This window comes from Pagrus major, chromosome 4 (assembly GCF_040436345.1).
Source record: "Pagrus major chromosome 4, Pma_NU_1.0".
In the NCBI taxonomy this organism is placed as follows: Eukaryota; Metazoa; Chordata; class Actinopteri; order Spariformes; family Sparidae; genus Pagrus; species Pagrus major.
The window spans coordinates 13,734,449-13,759,436 of NC_133218.1; the positions used below are offsets into that span (position 1 = coordinate 13,734,449).

Genomic DNA, 24,988 nt, shown 5'->3' on the forward strand with positions numbered 1-24,988 from the left:
CACACTGCTGTGATACAGTTACCATGTCCATCTGTTGTGTTGTAGATGGTATAGCCAGGAGGATATTCGTTTCCACGATATGTGCAATTACAGGCTGTAACGATAGGAAAAGTATCATTAAAATATTAACCTAAAATATGTATGTATTTTTCCATACCATAGTCTCTCAAAATCTTTGCATACCTTGGTCATCGTAATGGCATTGGATGGTCATTGAACTGCATGTACTTCAAAGGAGAGAACACAAGATTTATTGTCAGTTTTGATTTGTTTTTGGTTAGTTCAATCTCATTACAATGTTATGGCACACGAAATATATGCAAGACCTACCACGTAAAACAGTTTTGGGTTGTTGGCACTGTGTCACCAGTATTATAGTGTCTCCCTTCTTGATCGTAGCAGCCACATTGTTCTTTTACAACACATTTCATTGTATCCTCATCAAAGTATGGCTGAGCAGGAGGACATTTTGGATAGCAACCTAATCAAAAAACAAACAGTTGCTCTTAGAGTGTATGAAACGGGTTCTTTACTCCTTGTTGGCATTATTAATACCATTGGTACTAACAGCTGAAAGTAGTAACTTTTTTGTTGTTTGCGTGGCATATTGTTCGATGTTTTTGTAAAAACAACAATAAGAAAACAGCCATAGATGTGTTTAATCTTGAATCTCGAATTGTAGATAAGTAGAATATATGAAGTTGGAAAACTTATCTTGTACCTTCTAGAGGGGGTATCTGTGTAGAGCAGTTGCCTGATGGATTCCTGCAGGTTTTCATACAAGGGGATCCACACGGCATGTAGTGCCATTCACATTCACCAGGGGGATTGTAGTAATCACAGAAGAGAGCTGAGGGGAAAAAATGAAAATGAGTAATAACTCTTTCTTATTATGGGCATGTTCCAGATTGGACTACTTATAGAGAATACTGATTTTAGCCGTGTGGTTGTACATTGCCTTATTTTTACCTTACTATGTAGACATAGCCAAATAATTGCAGGACTAATGAAAGAGACCATGAAAAAGTGTAATTTTTTTGTTATTTCCATCGAATTTTAATGAGAAATTAGTTCAAATAAATTTTAATTTACAAATCCAGGTTCTGATTCTATTTTTCAAGAAGTAATAATTTTATGGAACAACCAGCTCACAGTCTCACAGTTACAACCACCCTGATAATCACATATTTGAAAGTGTGGCATAACCCTTAGAGGGAGATAATTACTGTTTGCACCAAGTCAGTCGCCCAATGTTTCCTTGAGATGAAGATGCTTCTCAAGCCAGCAAAGTGCAAAGACCCTATTATCAAGAGCAGTGCTTGACAGCCCCCATCTGGGCTTTGATGAATGACAGCATGGTGACCAAAATGTCAGTTTCAGGCAGTTTCCACTCTGTATTTCCAAAACTCCAGTGGGACAACATTGACACAAAAGGGTTGATGGAGTTGGCATGATGGAGTGAGAATGAGGGGTTCTGATATGGAGAGCCAAGGAGGCACTGAAAGTTTTTGAATCCAGGCTGAGGCACAGGGCTTTGGTGGGGAGGGTAGCAATAGATCACCAGGGCTACATAGCTTCCCTACCATATGCAATGAAAAACCAAAGCCAGAGACAGATGCTAGTTAATCTAGCAAGAAACATGGAGGAAGTTGCTGGAGTAACAGTTCTTGTAGTATGATACCTGGCAGCACACCATGCATGTGATCCAGGTTTTCTACTGTTGGGATTGATGGTAGGGCAGGTGTGGTTATTAGAAATGAATAATTATTGATAGTAATTATTAAAATTAAATAAATAAAATACATTTTCAAATCACTAAAATGGGGGTATGTGGACGTGGATGGGGATGTGCACAGAGCCCTCTAATGAAAAAAATCAGACAGACCCTAGCTTACCCTTGCTACACACATTAATTTGTATCTATATGCAGTTTAAATTTGAGTCAAGTAAAAATATCTTCCTAGCTTGAACATGAAGTTTTTCTTTTTGATAACAAGCTGCCGTGAAGTATTTGAAACATTTCCAGTTTAGAAATACTTAATACTGTAAATACACAGCTGAGATGATGAGGCCTCAGCTCAGTGCAACCATATTTTCACAAATTTATAATAGTTCACCTATAATGGTTGCAGATTAGAATATAAAAGAACAGTTGAGTATTGGCCTTGGCAGAGGTCTGTATTCTCTGAGTGCCCCTCTAGGTTCATATGCATCAATTACTGCTCAATATAATCAAGAATTCACACCAATGACTGTACAAGATAATGGACAGAGCCACTTTGACATCACCCATAGATTGGTCATACTGGCCACCACCATCTTGGCAGTAACTGATTACTATTAACTCCTGGCTAACCAGAAATGGGTAAACAGGGGGTGCATGGAGCTGAAGCGGCCCAGGCCCCGCTAGGGGGCTTAAGGGGGCTTAGCCTCCTCAGTTGTATGTTTTGCTTGTTTGAGCTTTATATAGCAATAGAAAAACACCAAAAACAACAAAATGTTTTTCTGAGAAACAAGTGATTATGGTTAGTTGTACAGCAGTGTTTGTTGTATGTAGGGGGAGCGTGCACAGCCGGCGACATCATGGCTGAGCGTGCTGCTGTGATAAGTTGTGACGTAAGCTTCTGAAATAACAGATTGAGTCGGGCATAGAGACGCTATAACATGTAACTTATGTGTAGTTTTGCTTGCAGTTGGTTTGTACAACAAACAGCCAGCAGCGGCGTTACTAATACAGGGGATTGTGATCTGTAATTTCCCCCTTAAACACGCCAAGTTTTTTGGCTGTTGCAGTCCTTCCTGAACGACCTGCTGGACGTGTCTCTAGGCGACAGAAAGCAGACAGGCTGGGTGTCGGAAAGTTCTGCTGCCCCTCCACGAGCAGCCTGGTGGCAAAACCTGCCTTGCCAAAAACAAGTAACTTTTCCTACGTCCAAGCGTGAGGCATGTGGAAGGGCAGGGCCTCTCTGCCTAGTGAGTCAAAGAGGAAAATGTGTTTTCTGGGGAAAGTACAGCTGGCAATCTGCTGTATCACCACCACCACTGGCTGTTTGTAATACAAACCAGCTGCCACAAAAACAAAGACATAACCAGAGGATATTTGATTAGCGCAAGTACAGTCAGATACAGTTGAAATCCTCCATGCTGAAATCTCTGTCACAAACTCTTTAATGCTGCTGTGATTGGTTGTTTCACTAACAATCGCAGCAGAGTACGCAGCAATGTCCCTCTGGCCCATCCAGTTTCACATCAACCTTTTGACGATGTTAAGAGATTCCAAATATATTTAGCACTGAGCTTGTTCTACGTTCGCGTGCTCTTATTAATAAATGTAACCTTTAATTTTGAAACAGTGCCCCTATGTTGTCATTACATGGGTAAATCAATGAATTATATATTAATACAATAAATCACCCCTCGCAATTTTTAACAGCCCCCTCAGTCGCTTCCTTCTGGCGCCAGGCCTGAGCTGGAGGGAGCCCAGTAAGTTAAACACAGCCACCTCGCTGGAAGTTACCAACAAGCTATCAGTGTTTGTAGCTGTCACAGAAAACTTCTCCTTTAATGACACTTTTTTATTTCAGCTGTGTTTTACTATATTGACATTTATTGCTGTTTTCCAGAGATATTTCTGCCTTTCCATAGAGAATGACTTGTTTTTCATGCAATTCATTGGGTTCTATGGTATGTTGGCACCACCTGCTGTTTAGCCTGTGAACTACACTGAATGGACAACATGCGGCGTCCACATGGTCAATGGGAGAATGCCTGTACTTCCAGAAGCTTAAGACAGAAGCTAGATGCAGGAGAAAAGAGTTCAGCAGGGAAGAATAATAGTAACATCGAAAGACTAACAACTCCTACATTTTTGGTCAGAAGGTGCACACAGTATGTGGTTGTAATTTTTGTTTTGTTTTATTTTAACTGACAATATGTCTGTGTTTGTAACATTTATTTCATTTAGTTTTCATGGTGTTTGCCTGTTAAAAGAAGATTTGCTGTTAAATGAAGAAAATAAATGCTGGTCAAACACCAATTGGAGCGTGGCTTATCTGTACCAGAGGAAAAACTTTGGGATTAGTTATAGTGTTCACACAAAAAGTGAATTTTGCCTCACGTTACTCACGTGAGTTTGAACACGGTTTATTTGCTCCAAACAGCCAGAATACTTAACTGTACATTAGCAGGAAGATAGCGAGCGACAACTGGCATCGAGGGTGTGTGTCGGTTTGTGTGCAATCAAAGTTGGCAATCACCAAATACTCACAGTTGCTTTTCTTTTCCCCATTTCCTCTCTGTACACTGTCCCTCTGCTCAGGGCTTTTAGTCCAATTAACCGCACAGCAAGCCATTTTATATGTCCGATATTTGCATAGAAATTTTCCAAAAGGCATCAACACCACAAATATGAGGTCAAGTTCAGTGACCGGAATTACCTGAGGTGAAGCCAAGCAGACAGCTTGTGACTAGTTGTCACTCAAAGCGGCCACACTCCTAATTATGCGCAACTTTAAACCTTAATATAATTTAAAGGAGTGAGGAAAAAATCATCCTCCGTTACAGATCTTTCAATTCTTAATTGTAGTTCACAGGACTTTGATAAAAACGAAATCCAGATCTCAAGATGAATCAACAGTGTTTAGGACAGATTGTTATAATTGATTAGGTATGATCAAATTTGAAATGACAGCAATATTAGGGTAGGCTATTAATGTGTATTTAAAACTAAAGAAAAAATGCCATAATCTCTTTGTCATAAAAATTTGCTAAGCTCTGACGAAATTGACTCAGATTTTCGGTTTTCAACAAGACATTTTTCATTCTGGTTACTTACGGCAGATCTTGGGGGTCCTCCATCGTACACAGATGCCAGCTTGATTACAGGATTCAGCGTAAGCGGCCACAGCAGTGCAGAAACATTCACAGTCTCCACCACTGTCACATGCACATGAGTCAAACACACATGCGTCATAGTATGGAGAAGGATCCACCTACAAATGAGTATATGATGATATACTAATGAGTTAAATGGGTATAAAAAAGAGCAACTCCAGAGCACAAAATGCTGTACTGATCCTTCTACAGTAGTTCACTACATCTAAGAGGCAAATATTTTAATTTTTACTCCTCTACATTAATCTGAAGCTAACAATTACTAATTTGCAAATTAAGATACTCATATCATCATATCATACCACCAAATATAATCTGATGTTTCTTATCTACATGTGGGAAATATGGCCTAGTGCTGCAAGAGGAACTTTTAGGAGTTCACCAAATTCTCAAGATTAATTTGCTGGGGATCAATGCAAATTACATGGCAATTTTGCTGGTCTTCTTTGAGATGCCTTTTTCATTGACACGATTTTGGAAGATATTGATATCTCTGAGGACTATGGTGATTCATACTGATTTCTCATAATCTTATTCTGTATCTGTGGTTGAGGAACTGGCAGATGTACTAAATAACTGAGCAACATCACCATCAACAAACAGATGAAAAACTTGACTTCAACAACAACTTACAACTGAGTGGCAGGCAGAAAAGACGTCACTCTGTATAATGCTGCACTGTTTCTGGGCCCATGACTGTCTGTATGGGTTTGCTGTGCAGGGGCTGGTGTTACCCTGAACATCAGGGCAGCTTGGCGAATCCTTCCAGCTGTTTCCAAACACCAGTGGGTTGACCACCACAGCATGGCACCTTGTAGTGAAGTCGTTATTTGAATTGCCGTCATAGTTGCCACACAGCCCACACACATGACCCTGAAAAAGAAGAGCCCCTTATCATGTGATATATCACGTAATATCAAGTTATTCATCTGAACAAAGCCCGTCTTTTTTATTAATAAACTAATTGTAGTCACAGTAAAACCAAAACTTTATTCACATATTGCAGTTTACCTTATATTTTTGGCTGAGCTTGATGGACAAACTGGTCTTCCTGTCCCACATGAAAATGAGTCCATTGTTGGCTTCAATTACCAGGTAGATGCCCATAGTGCTGTAACGGAATGGAACTGTTTCTTCATGTCCACTTGAAAGCAGCTGGTAGCTTCCCTCTGATAGAATCAGTTCTGCACTCTTTAAACCAAACAGAAAATGTTAGTTGGTAAATTTGACATATATATGTTAACTTCACTTATCTGAACATCTCAGAAAACTTATCAGAAAATGTCACTTGAGCCATTAAACTATTGTGCCCAGTTGTTGGACCTTTTGCAGCTGTGAGGAGCTCCTCAGTGTTCTTATTCCATCAACTCTGCCCTCAAAAATCAAGGGATTTGAGTGTGGTGTGATGTTTGTGTAATCTGGCAAGTTAGAACTGAAAAAGGCTTTTAGATAGAAGGGTAAATAGTCCAGTTGCCTTTGACTTATCATTCTACATATGCCAAATCAGTTTATTTGTGTGAATCTGTTGAATTTCAGTTTTGTGTCTGCAGTTTATGAAGAGACTGACAATGCAGTTGTTTTTGAAAAGGTTTTCTATTGACTGTCTACCCCAAGGAAGATCTTGATGGTCTTGGAGCAGGTGGTTCCTGTGGTTCCACATGGCACATTCTCAGTAATCACTCTGAAGGATCCATTAGTCTGAGCGCTACCACAGTAGTCCTGAGGAGGAATACACACACACAAGCAAATAATTGGACTGTGTTTACTGACAACAGTTTTAAAAAGTGTTCTGGAGCTCATGTAGCAATTTCCTTCATACAATCATGTGTTTCACAGTGTTAAAACTCAGCCCATCTTTGCTTTTGAATGACTGAGCCTTTCCAGGATGCCCCTTCTATACCCAGCCATGATGCTATCACCTTCTACTAATTAACCCGTTTACTGTACCTGTGTAACACATGTTTTTGGAGCATTCCACAACCTTCACAGTCTTTTGTTGCCTCTGACTCAACTTGTTTGAAAAGTGTGGCTGCCATCAAATTCACAATAAGCATATATTCACAGAAATCAAGGAAGTTAATGAGGTAAAACATACACATTTTTCAAAGAGAAAGTTGCAGCAGTGTGAACTGGCCCGTTGCAGCTTGACTCAGGCCGGCTGATGGTGTTGCCTTCGACTCAGCTTGTCAAGTTTGCGCTGGCTGGTTTTAGGATGTAATTGCATGTAATCACTGTATGTATGTATGTAAGTATGCAGCTCCTACTGCTTAATTTACAATTTTGCTGCTTTTCCTCTGCTCCAAGTATTCACAGCCACTTTCCACTGCTCTGCACTCACACTGTCTCTCCACCGCTTTTTCTCTTTCTCTCCCACATACTTGCTTTGCGATGCACACACCATTTCATCATTACTACGAATGCAACTGAAGCAAGTAATTCACTATCACTTTGTTAATTCATATTTTAAGGCACTACAAATAATATCCACTATAAAAAAGCCTGAAAAGCCAGTGGATAACACAGAGATACAGAGAAGCACATTGCAATTAGTTGCAAGTTTCAACTTGTCTTGCTGCAAATCTATGGTCTGAACAGGGTTTTACAAAGCATGTTGAGTCTATCATGATTAACATGCACTCCTTTGTACAAAAACTGCACATCAGTTCCATCTCTCTGTTCACTAACTGTTTTTCTGTGCTTTCATACCTGAGTGAGAATATATTCACAGCTGCCATCAAAAGTGAAGCGCTTCTGATCAAAAGTCATGTAGTGTCCATCCCCATAGACAGAGCAAGTTCCATCACACTGGTTGGTAGTGCACTGCCACTTCCTGTCTTTACAAGTGCTGTAAACAGATATAGATCAGATGGTATCAGGCTTGTACTAAATACATATCAGTCACAGACTGAGGTGAAACCAAAATAATTTAGTACCTAGCATATTTCTGTCTTTACAGCATTCATTCCTCATGTGATTCACCTACCAAGTGTTGCAGTCCACCTTAGTGGTCTCTCCAGGCTGGTAGGAGATGCCGTTGTGAACACAAGAACAGGCCTCTGGCTTGATGCAGCCTCCATTACCATCAGACACCATTCCAGATGGACACAAACAACCGGACACACACCCTGTGGTCATCTGGAGAAGATAAAAATGCACAATCCACAGTCACTTCTGCTCAAGCAGACAGCTCAGATTATCCAATGTTTTGTTCTAGCATATAGACTAATTATCTGCAGCTGCATGTAAATGTTGGTTTAATGTTGGGGAAGAAGTGACTCACACAGGCCATGTCTAACGTGTTGCAGCTCTTCTCACACTCAGTCCCTTTAGCAGCTGGACCATTAGCAGAGCAGTTGAAGTAAATCATGGGAGGAGCACATGCTGCTGAGAAGAGACATAATATTACTTAACTGTATTTCTACAATAAATCTTGGTCACTGTTTTTACACCAGTGTTGTTGCAGCATTCAAGACTGTGCTTTTTATGCCTTCATAAATGGAGCCTGGAACACAGAAGACTTTCTCAAGTCTGATCATTACAATTGCATCTATAATTTGCAACACTTCAAGGCTGCTACTTATCAGGTGATTCTGTGTCATGCAACTTACATAGCTGTGCAACAAACTCTCCAATGCATCTGAGTTTGCCCTCCTTACAGGTGCTAGTGGAAAGAAAAACATATTATATAACCCTGCAGCACGCTATTAAAATATCTAATATTTTTTATACATAATATACAGTATATATCTCTAATTTACATACCACATGACCCCTTCCTTGTTGACGACCTGTCCAGGAGGTACCACTGAGCCTTTGTCATAGCAGGGACAGGTCTCAGGTAGAACACATTTCCCAGACTCATCCAGATAAGTTCCCTCTGCACAGATACAGCCGTCAATGGGCGGGAAGGTGAAGTGACAGCTGAGGTCTGTGGTGCCAATGCAGCGGCAAGTGCGACTGCTGGATGTGATGTTGTAGGAGTAGAGCATGCTGCTGGGGCAGGAGCTGGCATATTTCCCTGAGGAGGTCAGACCACAGAATCAGTAAAAAGCTGTGAGACTGTTGCACTGCCATCATGCCACATGAGGATGTTCAGAGGACCAATGTACAGTGTTGCATGGAGGTAAGGGACAGCACCTATGGAGTAGCAGACCAGGGTGGTGGTTCCCATTTTTTAAAAAGGGGAACCAGAGGGTATGCTCCAATTATTGGGGTATCACACTGCTCAGCCTCCTGGAAAAGTTCATTCCAGGGTGTTAGAAAGGAGGCTCTGACTGATCGTCAAGCTCGGATTCAGGCAGAACAATGTGGATTCTGCCCTGTTCGTGGAACAGTGCACCAGCTTTATACCCTTGTAGGCTTGCTGGGCAGTCATACTGGGGTGGGGGTACTGCAGAAATATGGGGTACCAGGGTGGTTAGCAGACAAGACATTGACATAAACATGCACAACCAGTGAATATCAATGAATGCCAGCAACTGCTCAATTTAAGCCAAGAGAGAAGTTTGGTCCATAGTGGAAAATAAACAAGGATAGCAACTGCATTAAAAAAAATGATGCAATATATACAGGGAGAGTGCAGATAAGTTTTTTCCATGAATGGGCAGTCTTCAGAGAAACAGGCCAGGAAAGGCATTCAAGGATTAAAATGGCCATTGCATACTTCTTCCACAACAGTAGGATGAAAAGGAAATCTGGGGCCTGTTTAACAAACTCTGAGCTTAAATCTAATAACTGGAGATAAACTTTGCATGCCAATCGTTCGCCAATAGCTGCAATTAATTTAAGGTAATAGTGGTAATAAAAATATTTATCTGCAAAGGATTTATTAACACTTGAACAAACTGACATCTGATATGTGAGAGGAGTAGATGGGGGTTTATGATTTGGACTAGCTTAATGCTCTTTTCCACATCTCATGTATAACACTGTTCTTTCTCACAGGTCCTCATTACTCACCACAGATAGTCTTCCTCCAGCCGCTGAGCTGGATCCCTGCAGCAGCACAGGCATGGACATAGGAGGAGACTGCAGCACACATGCAGTCCTCACTTTTCTCACAGTTACAGCTGTCATAAATACAGTTCTGTGAGGAGACAAAATAAAAGTGTGAGGTCTGGAGACTGGTCAAGGTACAGTCCACAGAACTATGTAGCAGCTGTAGCAGTGGGCTTACCTCTTTGTAAGAGTCAGGGCTGATCTCTGAGTGACAGGAGGCGAACACTCCTTGAGGATCACTGAGCATGGAGCACCAGTGCTGAGCGTACTTCTCTGTCATTGATACACAACCAACAACATCAGCTTTTCTGAAGAACCCACAGTGCTAATCGAGAAACAAAATGAGTCAGACCTACCATTATCCAGACTGAGACTGCAGGGGTCCTCAAAGTTGCTGTTAATATTGGGGCAACCAGCTTGAGTCTTCCAGCTGTTGACAAAACCAGCTGCTGTGGCATCTGGCACACCACTGAGCTTAAGAAAGTCATCAGCTTGGTTATTGTTGAAATTCCCACACAGACCTGCAGGCAGATAACATCGTGTTAATGATAATACAAGGCATTCATCTAAAAGGCAAACTGCAATGATTCTGTGGGTACTGTTCCCCCACAGGGTAGAAGACTCATCACTACACAAGTCATTTTTACAATCTTGAAATCACCATGGCTTTATCATCTTTCTGTCTTTTTGATCTACATCTAGATTTCTTCTTTTTTCATACTAAAAATTATACATGGACACACAAAACACCGTAGAACATTTTGCACAGTGGTCCCGACCGGTTCCAAACTACAAATTGAATATTGAGAAAATGATAGACATTGTGCAATATAGGTAGTGCTAACCTGAACTATTTTCTAAATTTAAAAGAAATTAGCTGCATGTGCTAGGGTTTTGCAACTTTCACTAAAATCCAGATAAGGAGATTGTTTGATTCTTTTCAGCAGACTTATTCAGCTGGCGACCCCTGGGCCAACTGCAGTCCTTTAAAACCCTCATTGAACCCATGCTATCAAATCCAAATGACAACCCACTGACAAGATTGAGAAATCTGCTTTTAAACTAATAAACAAAGCAGAGAGAATTTTTCTTTTTAAAAGGTGCATTGTTTTAACACATTTAAATTCTTTGCAGGTCAGACATAGTCCAGCCCCTTGGCTCTTCCATTTTTTTTCAGATCTGGCCCTTCTCAAAAAAGTAGTTAAAATAGACCTGCAATACAACAAGTCCATTAAGAACAACTTGACAGACCACCAATCTCACCAAAACTATCTACATTTGTTTAACTGTGATCAAAATTTCAGTTTCTCATCTATACATTTTGAAAATGGATCAAACTGAAAATAGAGATGCAAAGAATATTAAAATGTAATGACTGCACACACCTGTCAGGAAGCTTGTCAGCTGTCAGCCACTTTAAACAATGAAATAAACCCCTCTGGCTTCAGCAAAGAAGCACTCACAAATATTTGAGTTGTAGTATTTCTACTTTCTATTTCTACTGACTTATATATATAGTGTATATGGTATGCCTGGGGGCTCTGTTGTGTATCTTTACAGAACCCCTACTTTCTCTGTTCACATATTCACTGTTTGCAACAACCAATGGGGATCAGTGCCGACGTCACTATTTGACCGGTGTGTTTTCAGTCTGTGAGCACATGCAGATCTTTTCAGTGTACATACCACAGGTCTTGCCCTGGTAGTCGGTGGTCACTGTGACATAGAGCTGCATTACTGGCTTGAGCTGCACCTCCAGCAAAAGACCAACTGACGTCTGGACAAGCAGGTAAAAAGAGGACGCTCTGAAGGCGGAGATCCCAGCTACAGGTTAAGAGAAACAGTGAGAAGGGAGTTGTTAATAGGATGGAATGGAGGAGACAGGATTCATGGTCTGCCCATCTAGCTAGTCAGGAAAAAAGCTCAGCATATTAAAACTGAAGTCTATCATTTTCTGCATGCTGTCATCATATCAAGACCAGAGACAGATTAAATCACTCAGGTTTATTTGAATCAGCTCATGTAAAAGTTGAAAATGATGCTCATGAAGTGTTTTCATACTACTATTGATATCAGAGCCTGAAAACACTATCATGGTGCAAATCTCTCTCAGTGCTGTCTGTTAGTTTTTAAAATAAATTCATTTCATTTTTAAAGCAGTAACAAGGAACTTTCAATCTGTGATGATTCTAGCAGCCCCTGTTAACATCTTGATTTGGTTAGCAGGTGCACTTATTTTAAAAGTGAGTGAAAGAAAGGTGCTTTTTTTATATTTATATTTTTCTTTTCCAAACAGCTGTTTGCAGCATGCATAGCGATGAGGTAATGTATCCATTTGTGACTATGTAATATTAATAACTGTACTGTGATGATGGTTAAACAAAGTAAGTAATTAAGTACTATGTTTTAGATCCGTTCAAACACCTGGGAACTATTCAATCCTACAGCTAATCGATTTGGTTGCTCAGTAATAGCAGGTAAGCTACAGTTAAAGTTGTTACCATTCTCTAGTGAAGTAATTTTTTCCATAAGGCCAACATCAAATGTTAGGATATAGGTCAGTCGGCATACAGAAGTATCCACTGCCGTAGCACCAGCAGCAGCTTCTTTCAGGCTGTGGGACTCTTTTAAACTGAGTTTCACAAACAGCTGAAAGTTCCTTGTAGGATGTTTAAATATATATTTTTTTAAATAACGTTATTACACATTTTTTGTGGTACTTATTTCCATATATATGGCAGTGATTGTCTCTGTGAACTCTCCTGTTTTGGACACACAGTGTCACTAGCGGTCCATTCATCTCCATGCATGTGTTCTAGCTGACCAGTAGATGCTACTATTGCAGTGACGAGGACATTCATCCTCATTTGTTTCCCATCCAGCAACAGTTAACTACAGCTGGGATTCACGATCAAGGACAGTGGCTATAGCCACCATATGCCACATTTCACTTAACAGAATTAAATAATGGAATATACAAACGAGCTTTAATTATGTATTATATATACATACATAATGATGACTTTTAGTCCGTATTTAAATGTTGTGTTTAGTAAAGGACGTCAAGTATTACAGAAGCTCTAAGCGACCATGGGTCAAACTATTCCCTCCATTTTCCTGTGATAACAAGTTAAATATCATTTGTTGTCTTGAGATCACAAGTTATTTATGTCATTATCTCAAGATAACAACTGTTATTTTCCCCAAATAACGAGATCATTTTGTTGAGATCTCCAGATAAAGAACTTTGTTTTCCTGAGATCACAAGTTATTTATGTTATTTATGGCATAATTCGCCTACCTGATTTAGTAGGCGAGGCTATAGATGAGATCAATTCATCCAGGTACTCTGCCCCCCAGTGAAAACAATTCTTCTGATCTGAATGGCGGTCAATACAAATTCTAACGACTCTGCTAAATTAACAACATAAAATAAGAAAACTGTTTGTCTCTTTATGTATTAGGATCTGAAATACTATGGCCAGTCAGGCAAGCAATTATATTATGTCGTTGCACAACGTCGCACAACGTCACACAACTACCTTATTAAATGTCCAAGTCATCTTTCTGTCATCTATCATCTTTTCTGTCCAACGTGACTTTATTGTAAACTAATGACATCGCTGTGGTGAAGCAGAAAGCTTGATGCTATTAGCGAGGTTCATTATTAGAAGGCAGGTCAGCTCAATTTATGTGTATTATTAACTGGCGGTCTGTCAAGTGGACAGACGAGTAAACCAAACTCCATTATAAAAGCAGGTGTTTTATAGTAGAGACTGATTTTTTTGCAGTAAAAACTTCACAAAGGCGCTTTTTTGATTCACTGCGATCTACAGACACAATCACCACACGTGTCATTCACTCAGTAACATCAGTAACTAACCTGTGATGTGAAGTGTTTGACACCACAGACACGTATTGACTGGCTCTGTCTCACAGTTTATCATTCTCATCCTCCCTGTGGACGACCTGAAGCCACAGATCTCTTCATTAACTGCCCATCATTCTTTGGGGAAGTAAATAAAATCATAACCTTTGGGATTTTTTATCGTTTGACGTGAAAAATGCAACACAGCAGCTTTTAGGCATGTCACTACTAACAGTTTTCAATCTGGTGCCAGCACTTCCAAAACACATTCGTTCTGGAGACAGGACAAGTTATTGATGTCATTATGTCATTTGGCTGATCTCATCTATATACAGACCCAATCACTGCAGAAGCCATTGCATTATGTGGAGCAGTGTCAGATCCTACATACTGATCATCGCATCACTTTTCTCTTCAATCAAAGCCTGACACACTGCTTTATACCTTGCTGTTGTGGATAATATACACATCAGTGTGCGTCATCTAAGAAGACATTTAGCTTCAGCTTTACAAGTGGCGTATCAAAGTGCTCTGGATTCCGTCATAAACTACATTGCTGACCAGTAACAAGGACATGGGCGTCTCCGTGGATACCGGATGATGACTGAGATATGCAGATCAGCAGGACTGCGGGTGACTAGAAACCTGGTATATAAATACAAACCTTGGACCCAGAAGGTGTACGATAGAAAAGACACAGAAGGCTCAAAAGAAGGCACTACAGTGTCCCTGGATCAAATGATCTCATTATCTGGGTAAAACAGCTGTTATCATGTGATGATGACATAATAACTAAACAAATACGATTTTACTCATTATTACAGGAAAACAGAGGAAGTAATATGTTTGACTCATGGTCATTTAGGGCCTCCTATTAAATTAATAATAGTTTGATCAGATATAACTGACAACCCTGATAACAACTGACATGAAGAGTTTCTAAACTCCTCAGTCATTCAACCAAACTGTCTGTGGTAGACATTATAAAGGAAAGTGTAAATCATGTGGCCACATAGTGAACTGTTGTCTACATATCAATGAGCGAGAAAGTCAGAGGAGGACACTGTACAGTGTCGAGGTTCTCACCGGCAGAAAAGGGTAACTGAGCATAGATGCCATTCACAAAAACCTTGCCATTGGGCTGGACGGTAATCACCTTTACATGAGAGGAGACAAGATGTTATTATAGAAATCTTTGCATTCTCAATGTATGTTCAATGATGCTGAATGATTAAAAATTGCACTGCATTGCCATGCAACAATGCTGCATCTTTGAAAAAAACACAGAAGTGATTTTCACTGATATGGATTACCTAACTCAGTGAGATGATTTTCACTGCATACTGGACTAAATATAGAAACTAATGGCAAGAAAACAGCAGCCATCTTGCTATGATGTCACACTCACAGTGGGAGGATCATGTTGTGCTGCTGTGTCACAGGTTGCAAGTGAAATAACTGTCAGGAGTCTGATAGATTGTTATCATTGAACTGCTTCCTGGTTGATCAGCAACTGAACAGACTAAGGATATTGAATATCCAGAGGGACATGGGGCCATCTTTCAAGGTAAAACAACATATTTGATAAATCCCATTAATTTCAATTCCACAACAGCCAACGTTAGCATTCATCCACATCCTAGTTAACATTATTGTTTCATAGTGTTACATGATACCATAGGAAAAGCAAAAATTAATTTAAAAATATCAACGCACATCTTGGATACATTTATTAAGCCTGGAAGTAAAACGCACTGGATGTACACAAACTCTAATGTTAGTCAGGAAGAGGTTGAATGCTAACGTTTGCTTATAGCTTATCAAATATATTGTTTTACCTTGAAATATGGCCATGGCCCTTCCAGATTTGTACTATGTAGCTGTTCTGTTGTTGGGTAGCTGATTAATCAGGAAGTGGTAAAATGCTAATGGTTTGTCAGAAATCCCCTAGTTCTTCTAACATTGAACACAACAGGACGTCTGAGCTTCCCAGTCTGAGCATGACATCAGAGAGAATTTTTGATATTTTTTTAGGTTATATTGAAAAAATAAAAAGCACTGTGTGCATGAGTGCTTCTGTGTGTGCTTCATACTCACATTAGCTCCTCCAGATAAACCCAAAGTAATGGACTTGAGGCAGGTTTCACTCTCAGTCAGTCCACACTGCACTAGTTCTCCGTGCACCATGAACCCGGCTCCACTGCAATCCTAAACACACACACACACACACACACAAACACACATAAAACCAACTTCTAATACACCCAACTACTGCAGAATTGAAAGGGCATATTGAAAAGTGAGTAATATTAGGAAACTATGATATGTCAATATTGTAGGCTTAGTCTGTATTCCTCAACAATAACACAAGCAAACATTTAAAGAGAATTCTTTTTCTTTTTCTTTTTTTAAGTAGTGGAGACTAAAGGTTAAGTCGATAACTGTTTTGACAAACAAATTGTTTAATGTAACCAATGCTAATGTAACAAAATAGAAAACATTATTAACTTAATCTTATTTTTAACAGACACTAGTATGTATTATGACTTATAGTTGGTTTATTTAGTTGTTAATTGAGCAGGGATCAGCTCCAGGCCCCTGTGACACTCCGAGGAAAGATAATGGATGGATGGATGCATATGTGCATTATTTAAAGACCTGTCATTCAATTTCCTTCCATCCTTATCCTCATCTCATCCTTGATCTTTGGTTAACTTTTAGTAAGGTATGTGTCCACAGGAGTGTTGTTTGGTGCAAGGCCACGCAACCTCTAAGCTTTGCCGTTTGACCAGATGAGGTTACATCCACCTGCAGCAACACAAAGACTTTATGGCTCCATCAGATTGGACAAATGCCACTCATGGGCCTCTGCTCCAGGATTTCAACCCGGACAAACATGTCAGCACATTTGGAAACTTCCTCTTATCTTACAGAAATAGCTAAGTGAAATGTGTTTCTGAAGACATTTTAGTTGAGAAATAAGCCACACAGTTGCAGAGTCTTCATTTTAACTTGACAATGTTTCATTTTTGGATTTTCCAGAGGCATTGCGCTCCTGATTTGCATAAAGTAGCCAGAATTCAACTTATTGCAAATGAGGAGTGTGCAAAGTGATGCCCCATCTCTCATAACGTGACGCTCTATTACCATGCATTGCACAGCTTTCTATGTAGACACTGAATGGGAAGTGTGTAAACGAGGGATCCTGTGGACACATTTTAGATTTTGCCTTTTTTTATATGTTAAATAAAGTGATTTATTATATGGGATGGTATAGAGATGTCATGCATAACTCTAATTTTTATTATCTAATTTTATCTTCAACACTTATCAAAGCCTTGTCACAATTATAGCTGTAACTGGTTTGAGGTCGAGGTCTTTAGACCTGTGTAGCAGTGTTGTGCACGGATCATTACCATAGTGAAGGTGTGTGTGTATAACAGCAATGATGATGATGTGTGCTACCTTAGCCAGAACGTAGGAGCAGTCCCCATGGAAGGTGTATACTTTTCCATCGAAGGTGTTGATGTGAGCTCCTCCCTCCACAGAGCAGGTTCCTGGACAGTTCTCCTCTGTACACTTCCACTCGCCACCCTCACAGACACTGTCAATGCACACAGTTGAATCTTAATTGCCAAACCAATGGATCATTTAATTTTCAACCATCTCAAAATCTATTTTATTTGCATATTAGGATAAACTAGGCTGAACATACTAAGGGACCTACTGAATATCTGTACAGCACACATATTGACAAAATAGAAATAGATTTTTTAATCTGACTGTGCTTATTCTAGCAGACAAACACATTTTCCTTTGGGTGGAATGTTTCTGACATGAAAATAGACTGACACACATATCATACCAGTTTTTGCAGTGACTGGAGTAAGATTCTCCAGGTCCATAGATCTTGTTATTGTAGCTGCAAGAGCACTGGCTCAGTGGGACACAACCATTTCCTTTTAAATCATCCAGCACCGTGCCTGAATATGATCAAAATATTACTGTATTAAAGCACATTGTGTGTATGCAATTGAATGCATGTTTGTGTGTGTCTCTGTTATACCTGTGGGGCAGAAGCATCCATCGATACAGTGATTGTCACAGGTGTGGCTGGCCTCTGGGTTGGAGCAGGTATCAGCGCAGGGGCTCCCACACTCTTTGTACTCCATTTTGTAGGGACATGATTTCCCTGTGAATACATCAGTTGTTTTCACCACTTGACTTAGGATATGTAACTTCTCCTATAATATTCATCAACACAAACTCTACTATTGTGGCCTTGTTCCAGCCCACAGTTCAGAAGTATCCTCTCTATCACAGAACTCCTAACCTTTGGGAAGAGGTGGTGTTGATCTCATGTTATGGATGTGTGATGTTTTATGAATCAGCTTACTCACTCTCATTACACTCTGATCTCCTCTTCTCCGGAAAAATGAAGAAGAGGGTAAGATCGATGAGAATGCTGAATGAGGTGTGGTATAGGTTTGGTCCTTCTCCTGAAATTCTGCTTGATTGCACCAATTCACTACCAAGGCTTAACACAGGCTTGTAGTCGTGTGTTGAGATAAAGCTTTGATAGAGAATTCGTCGGAGCACATATGCACGTTGGACCAATGAAATCTCCAGTTGCTCAAGACAAGACTGGGCAGATCAGACATCCTTAAAATCATAATGGCTGTAGCCTTACTATGCTTGAGAGGACCAGTGGCCCATGGTTTTGGAATGTCACTGTGGGAGGTCAAGGTGGTAACTCTGATCATGTGATTAGAGTAATATATGTAAGGAATGCCAGATGAGGAGAGTACATGGCAGAAGTGCTGGTAGAACCAGAATCAAGTAGCCACTTGTCCACATTCAGGATCTGACAATGTTATTTTCAGAATTTCTGGGAGTTGTAAGGCGTTTGCAAGGGTCTGGAAACAGCTTACGAGAGTAAACTGACTGGGCTGGTGCTGGGAGTCGACGATCAGGGGTATTAGGGAAGGATTTACAGGTTGGCATCAGTGCCAAATATTAATGAACTGGTGTTGGGTGGTATTTGCAAATGGGCCAAGCTTTGGATTTCTGGAAAGAGAAATCCAAAAGAGACTCAATAACTGTGTTAAAATAACAGGAATAGATACTGTGTGTGCCATTTAAGGCAGCACATGAACAGCATTACAGATGGAGCATTGTTGATTATGCCTGTGACTGTAAGGTTGTCTGGTTATACATTGACTTGCAGAACCATTCATAGCTCCACAAGAATGGCTATGGCTGTTATGGGGTAGATTTCGTAATGAGCAAAAATGTACTTAGCTACATTTAGTCTTGCGATTGGACTGGGTGATTGCATGGTAGATGGTGGCGTGGTGAAGGCAGAAATCTTCACTCAGAATCAAACTATCAATGCTGGAGATGGTACTGATGTGTGGTTTCTTTTCTGTTTCTGTTTCTCTTCTTGAATTTTTGTTTAATTATAGTGGGTCTGTGTTTTTAACTCACTGGACCAGACAGAGTCCAGACAGAGCAAACAAACTCTCCTACTCACAGATAATTTGATTAGTATTGTCTAATAAGTGTACTCACAGCAGAGCTCTTTGGTCCTCCAGTTGTGGGGCTTGCCACCAGCATGGACACATTGTCTAGAGAACTCAGACACAGTGTTGCACAGGCAGAACGGGTCTGCGTGTTTAGCTATGCCACTGCCGCAGTGACAGAGGTCTGCAGTACAAGCAGAGGTGAAGGAGGCGACGTCCAGCAGACTGTGACAGCTGTTGAAAGCCGGTCCTGTAAGGATCTGCTCACACAGAGGTTTCTACAGGACAGACACACAGATAGACAGACAGACAGACAGACAGACAGAAATAAAATTAAAATTAAAATTAAAATTGAGAAACTTGGCTCCCACAGGACAGCTACAAACATTTTATAGAATAAGATGCATTTCTTTAGATTAAACAAGCCAACAGTTATAAAGTTGTACGAGCTCAACCTTAAATATCAGTAACAGTAGTACAATGCAACACACACAGTAATGCAGCAGTTATTACTCCACAAATATCATACATAGTAATAGTAAAACACTGAGAGAGAACATTTTTATACACAATGAGTAGTTATACTTTTGATACTTTTACCAAAGTAAGATTTTGACTGCAGGGTTTTCACTTGTAGTGGGTGGTTAGGAGGGTTTAAACCTGTGTTATCCTGGCCTGAGTCACATAATCACTTTAAATTGCTTTGTCCACTGAAGCAGCAAACTGCATCACTGGTTAAGCCTGAACCTGCTTGCTGTATCCTGTAGAAACCACCTAAACTCCTCTAGAGGTCACTGTATCTGAGGGTTACATTTAACTTCTAGCAGAAAGGGTTTAATGGTTTAAGGTCAAAAGGTTCAGTAAAAGGACTATAATCATTTCTTGTGTCAGATCTCTTAGCATGTATCTTCTTTTGAAGGCAAAACTATAATCAAGGGTCAGACTGATATAACTGTGTTATTACAATGTGTTACTGCTACATTCTTTGTTTTTTTTCATGGCAGAAACAAAATTACTGATCATCTGACACATTAAGCAATCGCTAATTACTGCAATCACGTTTGCCAGTAATGTTTAAATCTCAGAAAAAATAAACTACTCATATGTGGTCAGGTCGATGCCTGCTGCAGGAAACTTACACTGTATATTTGACAGATTGTTTGGTTTGATGTGCTCATTCAATCTGAAGCAACTGAAATGACTTTCAACTCATCAGGAAACTCTCTCACACACACATACATGTTGCTTGGAGCTGCAACAGCACAACCCACAGTAATCCAGACTACTAGTACTCTTTTTCCACACCCGGGTGCTGGTCATGGTGCTGGTCATGGTACTGGTCATGGTACTGGTCATGGTAGTGGTCATGGTACTGGTCATGGTGCTGGTCATGGTGCTGGTCATGGTTCTGGTCATGGTGCTGGTCATGGTGCTGGTCATAGTAGTGGTCATGGTACTGGTCATGTTGCTGGTCATGGTACTGGTCATGGTGCTGGTCATGGTAGTTATATAGTATTCTATAGAATGTTTTTTTGTTTTCCATTTTGGTTTTCATATAAGTTTTCATATAAGTGGATGAAGTCTAACCATGTTATTGCAGCTTTCTGTTGATTCCAGTGTGAAGTCAGAGCAGCTTTCAGTTGGACCATCCATTTTCCAGAAGTTAGCAAAATCCATGGGGGATATTTTCACACCTGTTCGGATGATATCATAGAAACACAGCTCAGTTTTGTGGCCATGCCTACATTACACCACTGACTGACTTGTTAAAGTGGTTCAAAGTGTACCGTGGCTGTAGAACTCGTTGTGGAGCTGGACCCCATTGAAGTCTCCACAAAGACCACAGGTTTGGTTCTTGTACTTCTGGTCTAGCTCCACCTGTGAGAACAAAACCATCAACCATCGCCTTAAGCAGCTATGTGATACTTTAAATTCAAAGCTTTGACAGTATTTTGAAACAATAATGGTCAGAGCAGGCTCTTCTGTGTAGTCATAGTCCTACCAGAAAGGAGTCCTCCTCATTCCAGATAGCAACCAATCCCAGCTTTGCTCTGATCTTGATGTAGGTGGGAGTTTTCTCAATGAGCACTCCTGGTTGACTGACTGGTGGGATGATTCTGCAAGAAAAGATAGTTAAGAGAAGTTATATTATTTTGCCCATTAAGTTGTTTTTCAAACTTTTGTTCAGAGCTGAAAGGAGACTTTGAATGGAGCTCTAATGATACCTCACCATGTAAGAAAGCATTACGGCAAAGAGTAGCAGTCGATGCCAGTAATTTGTGAGGTAAATTTACTTCTAAGCCTGATGGCTTTGGTTTTATACTCTGCTGTTATGGTGAAAGATAGCAGCACATACAGCTCCAAATCTTGAACAATGTATTGAGTGCACAGTTGTGACAAGACTCAAAACAAAGAGGACTTTGGCACCCACTTCTGATTTATTAATTGTGGACAGAAGAATAATGTGTTTTAGCTTTAAGCCATCACCAGCGTAATCGTAACAGCAGAAATGACTATTTATATCAACAAGTGAGGTGCAGCCACCAATCAATACACAATTTCATGCTAGGATCCATCCATGAATGACCTGTCAAGAAACAGACTCTCCTAATAAAGGAGGTGTCACAGCAATAATTAGCAACAATAATGACAAGTGTCACAGGCTGAAAGATAATGAATATAAGTTGATGAATGCCTGAGAATGGAAGCATATTAAAAGAGTTTACATATAAATAGCTATATAACCCAGATTAATAAATATAGATACACATGAATATATAAAAATGTACCACAAGACATTATGCAGAAAAAAATCTTCATTACGTACATATTCAAATAGTATATGTCTTCTATAGAGGAAATGCTCCATGCAAATAGAGGGCTCAACTGACCCAGATAATAGAAAAGTCTCTACAACAGGACTTTGTCTATTGGGACACATAGCATGTACAAGGAAATAAGCTATATCACCCACTATATTTTGAATTATCCAAGAGCGCATAGAAGAAATGTCAAAATGCACAAAACACATAAAGAATCTAAATACACTGACAATGCTGTTTCAGTAACGGTTACTCAAGGCAAGGGTTTACAAAGGATGGTTCTGAAGATATGTCGTCCTAAACAAAGATTCCTCTTTTGACGTGAATGAACTGAACTAACCACTGCTATAAATAGTGTTAAACACACAATATGTAATTTATATCGCGAGGGGGACTCTATTGAAAAAACAAAACAAAGGCATTTTCCTGAGTGTTGTGTGGGGAGGGCCGCTGCTTGCAGTCAGCTCTAGAGGAGATAGTCGGGTACAGAACCAGAACTTCTGTTGGAATAAACACCCAGAGTCACATCAGATTCTGCTCTGATCCGGAATCGTTTACAGATGGGACGACAGCTCAAAATTATTTTTTAACTTTTTTTTTACTTTATCCACCTGACTGCAGGGACAACCTCCATTATCAGGTGTTTATTTACTGTATGTTGACTGCTGACAGGCGCTCGAGGGTAAATGTACTGAACTTCATTAATGTAACATTACAGCGAGGAGAGGGGAAAAGAAAGCGAACCAGAATCACTTGTGAGTGGTAAGTTCAGTGAGAGGTTGACCTGAACTCAAACAAACAGACACACACCCAGCCACTGCTTTGCTATCTTATGGCTAATGTACAGTAAAGTTATCACTTGTGTGTGTAATGTGAATAAATGCAAATGGTCCAGTGGTCATACTTGCTTTGGTGGTAAACACATTATTACTGATGAAAATCTATCTGATGTGACTCAGATAAGAGTGTTTATAGATAAGGTCATTTTGTAAAGATTTATTCACATAATATTTAATCTCATCCTTCCTCACTCTCAGGCAACATAATGAAACGCACCATTACCTTGAGTAAACTTGCAGATTTCTCTGGTTTGAACATTGTTGGAAACATTTGAGATAATGTAATTAATCAACTTCAACTTTACATCTTTAATAGAAATGGCATGAATAGATTTCTAAGATAATGTATCTGTTCCTGTTCATGCTAATCAAGTCATTATTAAAATTCACTCTAATAGCAATAATAAAACTTGTTATTTATATAGCACTTTTCATGTTACTCAAAGACACTTTACATAATAAAAAAACCTCTTCCTGTTGGGGTTTTGATAGTAAGGTACGAATTTTTTTAAAATATGATCAGAGTGTATCATTCAATCTGAAGCAATAAGTTAAGAGTGGAAAGGTTGTTTTCTTTTTTCAGGGTTTTTAACGTGAACTTACGATTTGCCATCAATGACCACTGAGCCCTTAGACAGCTCCACCACTGACCCCTCCAGCTTCATTGTAATGGTTTTGATGGTGGGACGGCCGTCAGCCTCATCTCTTCTTATCTGGATGTTAAAGTCCTTGTAACTGCTCCTGCATGCAGAGGTCAGGACATAGTTGCAGGTGGAGTGCAGCTGGAAAACATCCCCATCAAAGGTTTTGTAGTGGAAGTTGCCCCACGTACTGCAAATCTGGCCATTGTGGACGGGACTCACACCTGCAGAGATAAATCAATATGTGAAACCACAAGAGCAGGCATATATTACACAAGTTTTTACTGACATGAATGAACGCTCACACATCTTCAAAAACCAACAAGTTCACCTGTTATTTTGTCAGGAATCTGGGAGGAGAATGTGCTCACAGCAGACTTTGCCTCTGTTGAAAGAAGTAAAGGTTATTTGTCAGTAATCAATCATCAAATCTCAAAACACTTAGGTACATAGGTAAAATAGGTCAGCATTTGAACTACTAATGGTTAGTCTGTTTAATGTAGTATAATGTATGTACCGCTGTGCCAAGCTGCTACGATGGCTGACAGGGTCAGACATAGCAGCCACTCGTTAGCCATAGCCATTTGCTTCTCCACGGGACTCTAAGGAAGATGGGAGGGAGGCCTAGCTCTTTATACCAGGGGGCAAGGTCTTAATGTGGCAGGTGAAGGAGTGGCATTCCCATAGCTTCACATGGTGATTCATGACTGCTGGTCCTGCCTGTGCCATTTGTTTCCCACTCCCCTTCACACAGCTGATATGAAGGGCGAGGTTACAGAGCAAACAGATGCTCACCTTACATCCCTGATAGAGACAGAGTAGCCCCTCTAAAGGCCACAGCCTGTACACATGTAGAATCCATGTCTACAATGATTTTATTTTTACTTTGTCCATCTGAGGTGTACTTTGATAATGCCGACTGATATCTATCTGTATCCATATAGCATACAGCAATGAAGTAGAAATACTTCCTCATAGTGGCCCATACCAACACTTCAACAGTCTCAACCACCATCCCCTCCACCTCCTGACATGAACGTCAGGTAATAAATTTTGATGTGAACCTGATGTGACATGTTTTGTGGAAATGTTTGTACAGTACAAAGCATGTGTGTCGCTGGTTTGCAGAAACGTGAAGTGCCAACATTTTATCCTTGTGACTGGGCTCAAAATCATCAATACTTGAAGGAAGTTGAAGGATTGGGGATAACTGTTGCTTGAAACTGCAACTCAAAACCAAAAAGCTTATGTCCTGTATCTGAATGGATGTTTTAGTCAGTTTGTACAAAACCAGAAAACAAAGGTTATGTGTGTTCAGGCTCAAAGCTTCAGGATACAGCTTTGGCATTATTTAAGGTTCAAGTAGGAAACACCCACAACAACAAAATCTGACTTTGAACTGTGG

At 40.0% G+C, this 24,988-nt stretch overlaps 1 protein-coding gene across 1 annotated transcript; it reads right to left on the bottom strand.

The window, feature by feature from the left end:
• Positions 1–166: 166 nt before the first annotated feature.
• On the bottom strand, positions 167–24,161 carry LOC140994251 (mucin-5B-like). The gene is made up of 28 exons (XM_073463819.1): positions 24,101–24,161; positions 23,546–23,807; positions 21,284–21,398; positions 21,069–21,159; positions 20,869–20,975; positions 20,585–20,773; positions 19,331–19,559; positions 17,826–17,951; positions 17,625–17,742; positions 17,225–17,363; positions 15,857–15,967; positions 14,846–14,915; positions 11,578–11,715; positions 10,248–10,412; positions 10,070–10,164; positions 9,853–9,979; positions 8,656–8,911; positions 8,502–8,554; positions 8,174–8,277; positions 7,877–8,028; positions 7,600–7,738; positions 6,502–6,612; positions 5,905–6,084; positions 5,527–5,766; positions 4,835–4,991; positions 722–850; positions 331–481; positions 167–227 (listed from the first exon to the last, which is right to left on the bottom strand). The coding sequence occupies exons 1-28, from the start codon at positions 24,159–24,161 to the stop codon at positions 167–169; spliced, it is 3,876 nt and encodes a 1,291-aa protein (XP_073319920.1).
• Between the last annotated feature and the right edge of the window lie 827 nt (positions 24,162–24,988).

Bases quoted from the DNA above. Each gene is read 5' to 3' on its own strand.
- LOC140994251 (XM_073463819.1), bottom strand. From the start codon at position 24,161: ATGGCTAACGAGTGGCTGCTATGTCTGACCCTGTCAGCCATCGTAGCA. The intron at 5,767-5,904 runs GTAAACTGCAAT...CTTCTTTTTCAG, and splicing joins AGCTCAGCCAAAAATATAAG to GGTCATGTGTGTGGGCTGTG. The intron at 4,992-5,526 runs GTAAGTTGTTGT...ACTCATTTGTAG, and splicing joins TTTCTGCCTGCCACTCAGTT to GTGGATCCTTCTCCATACTA.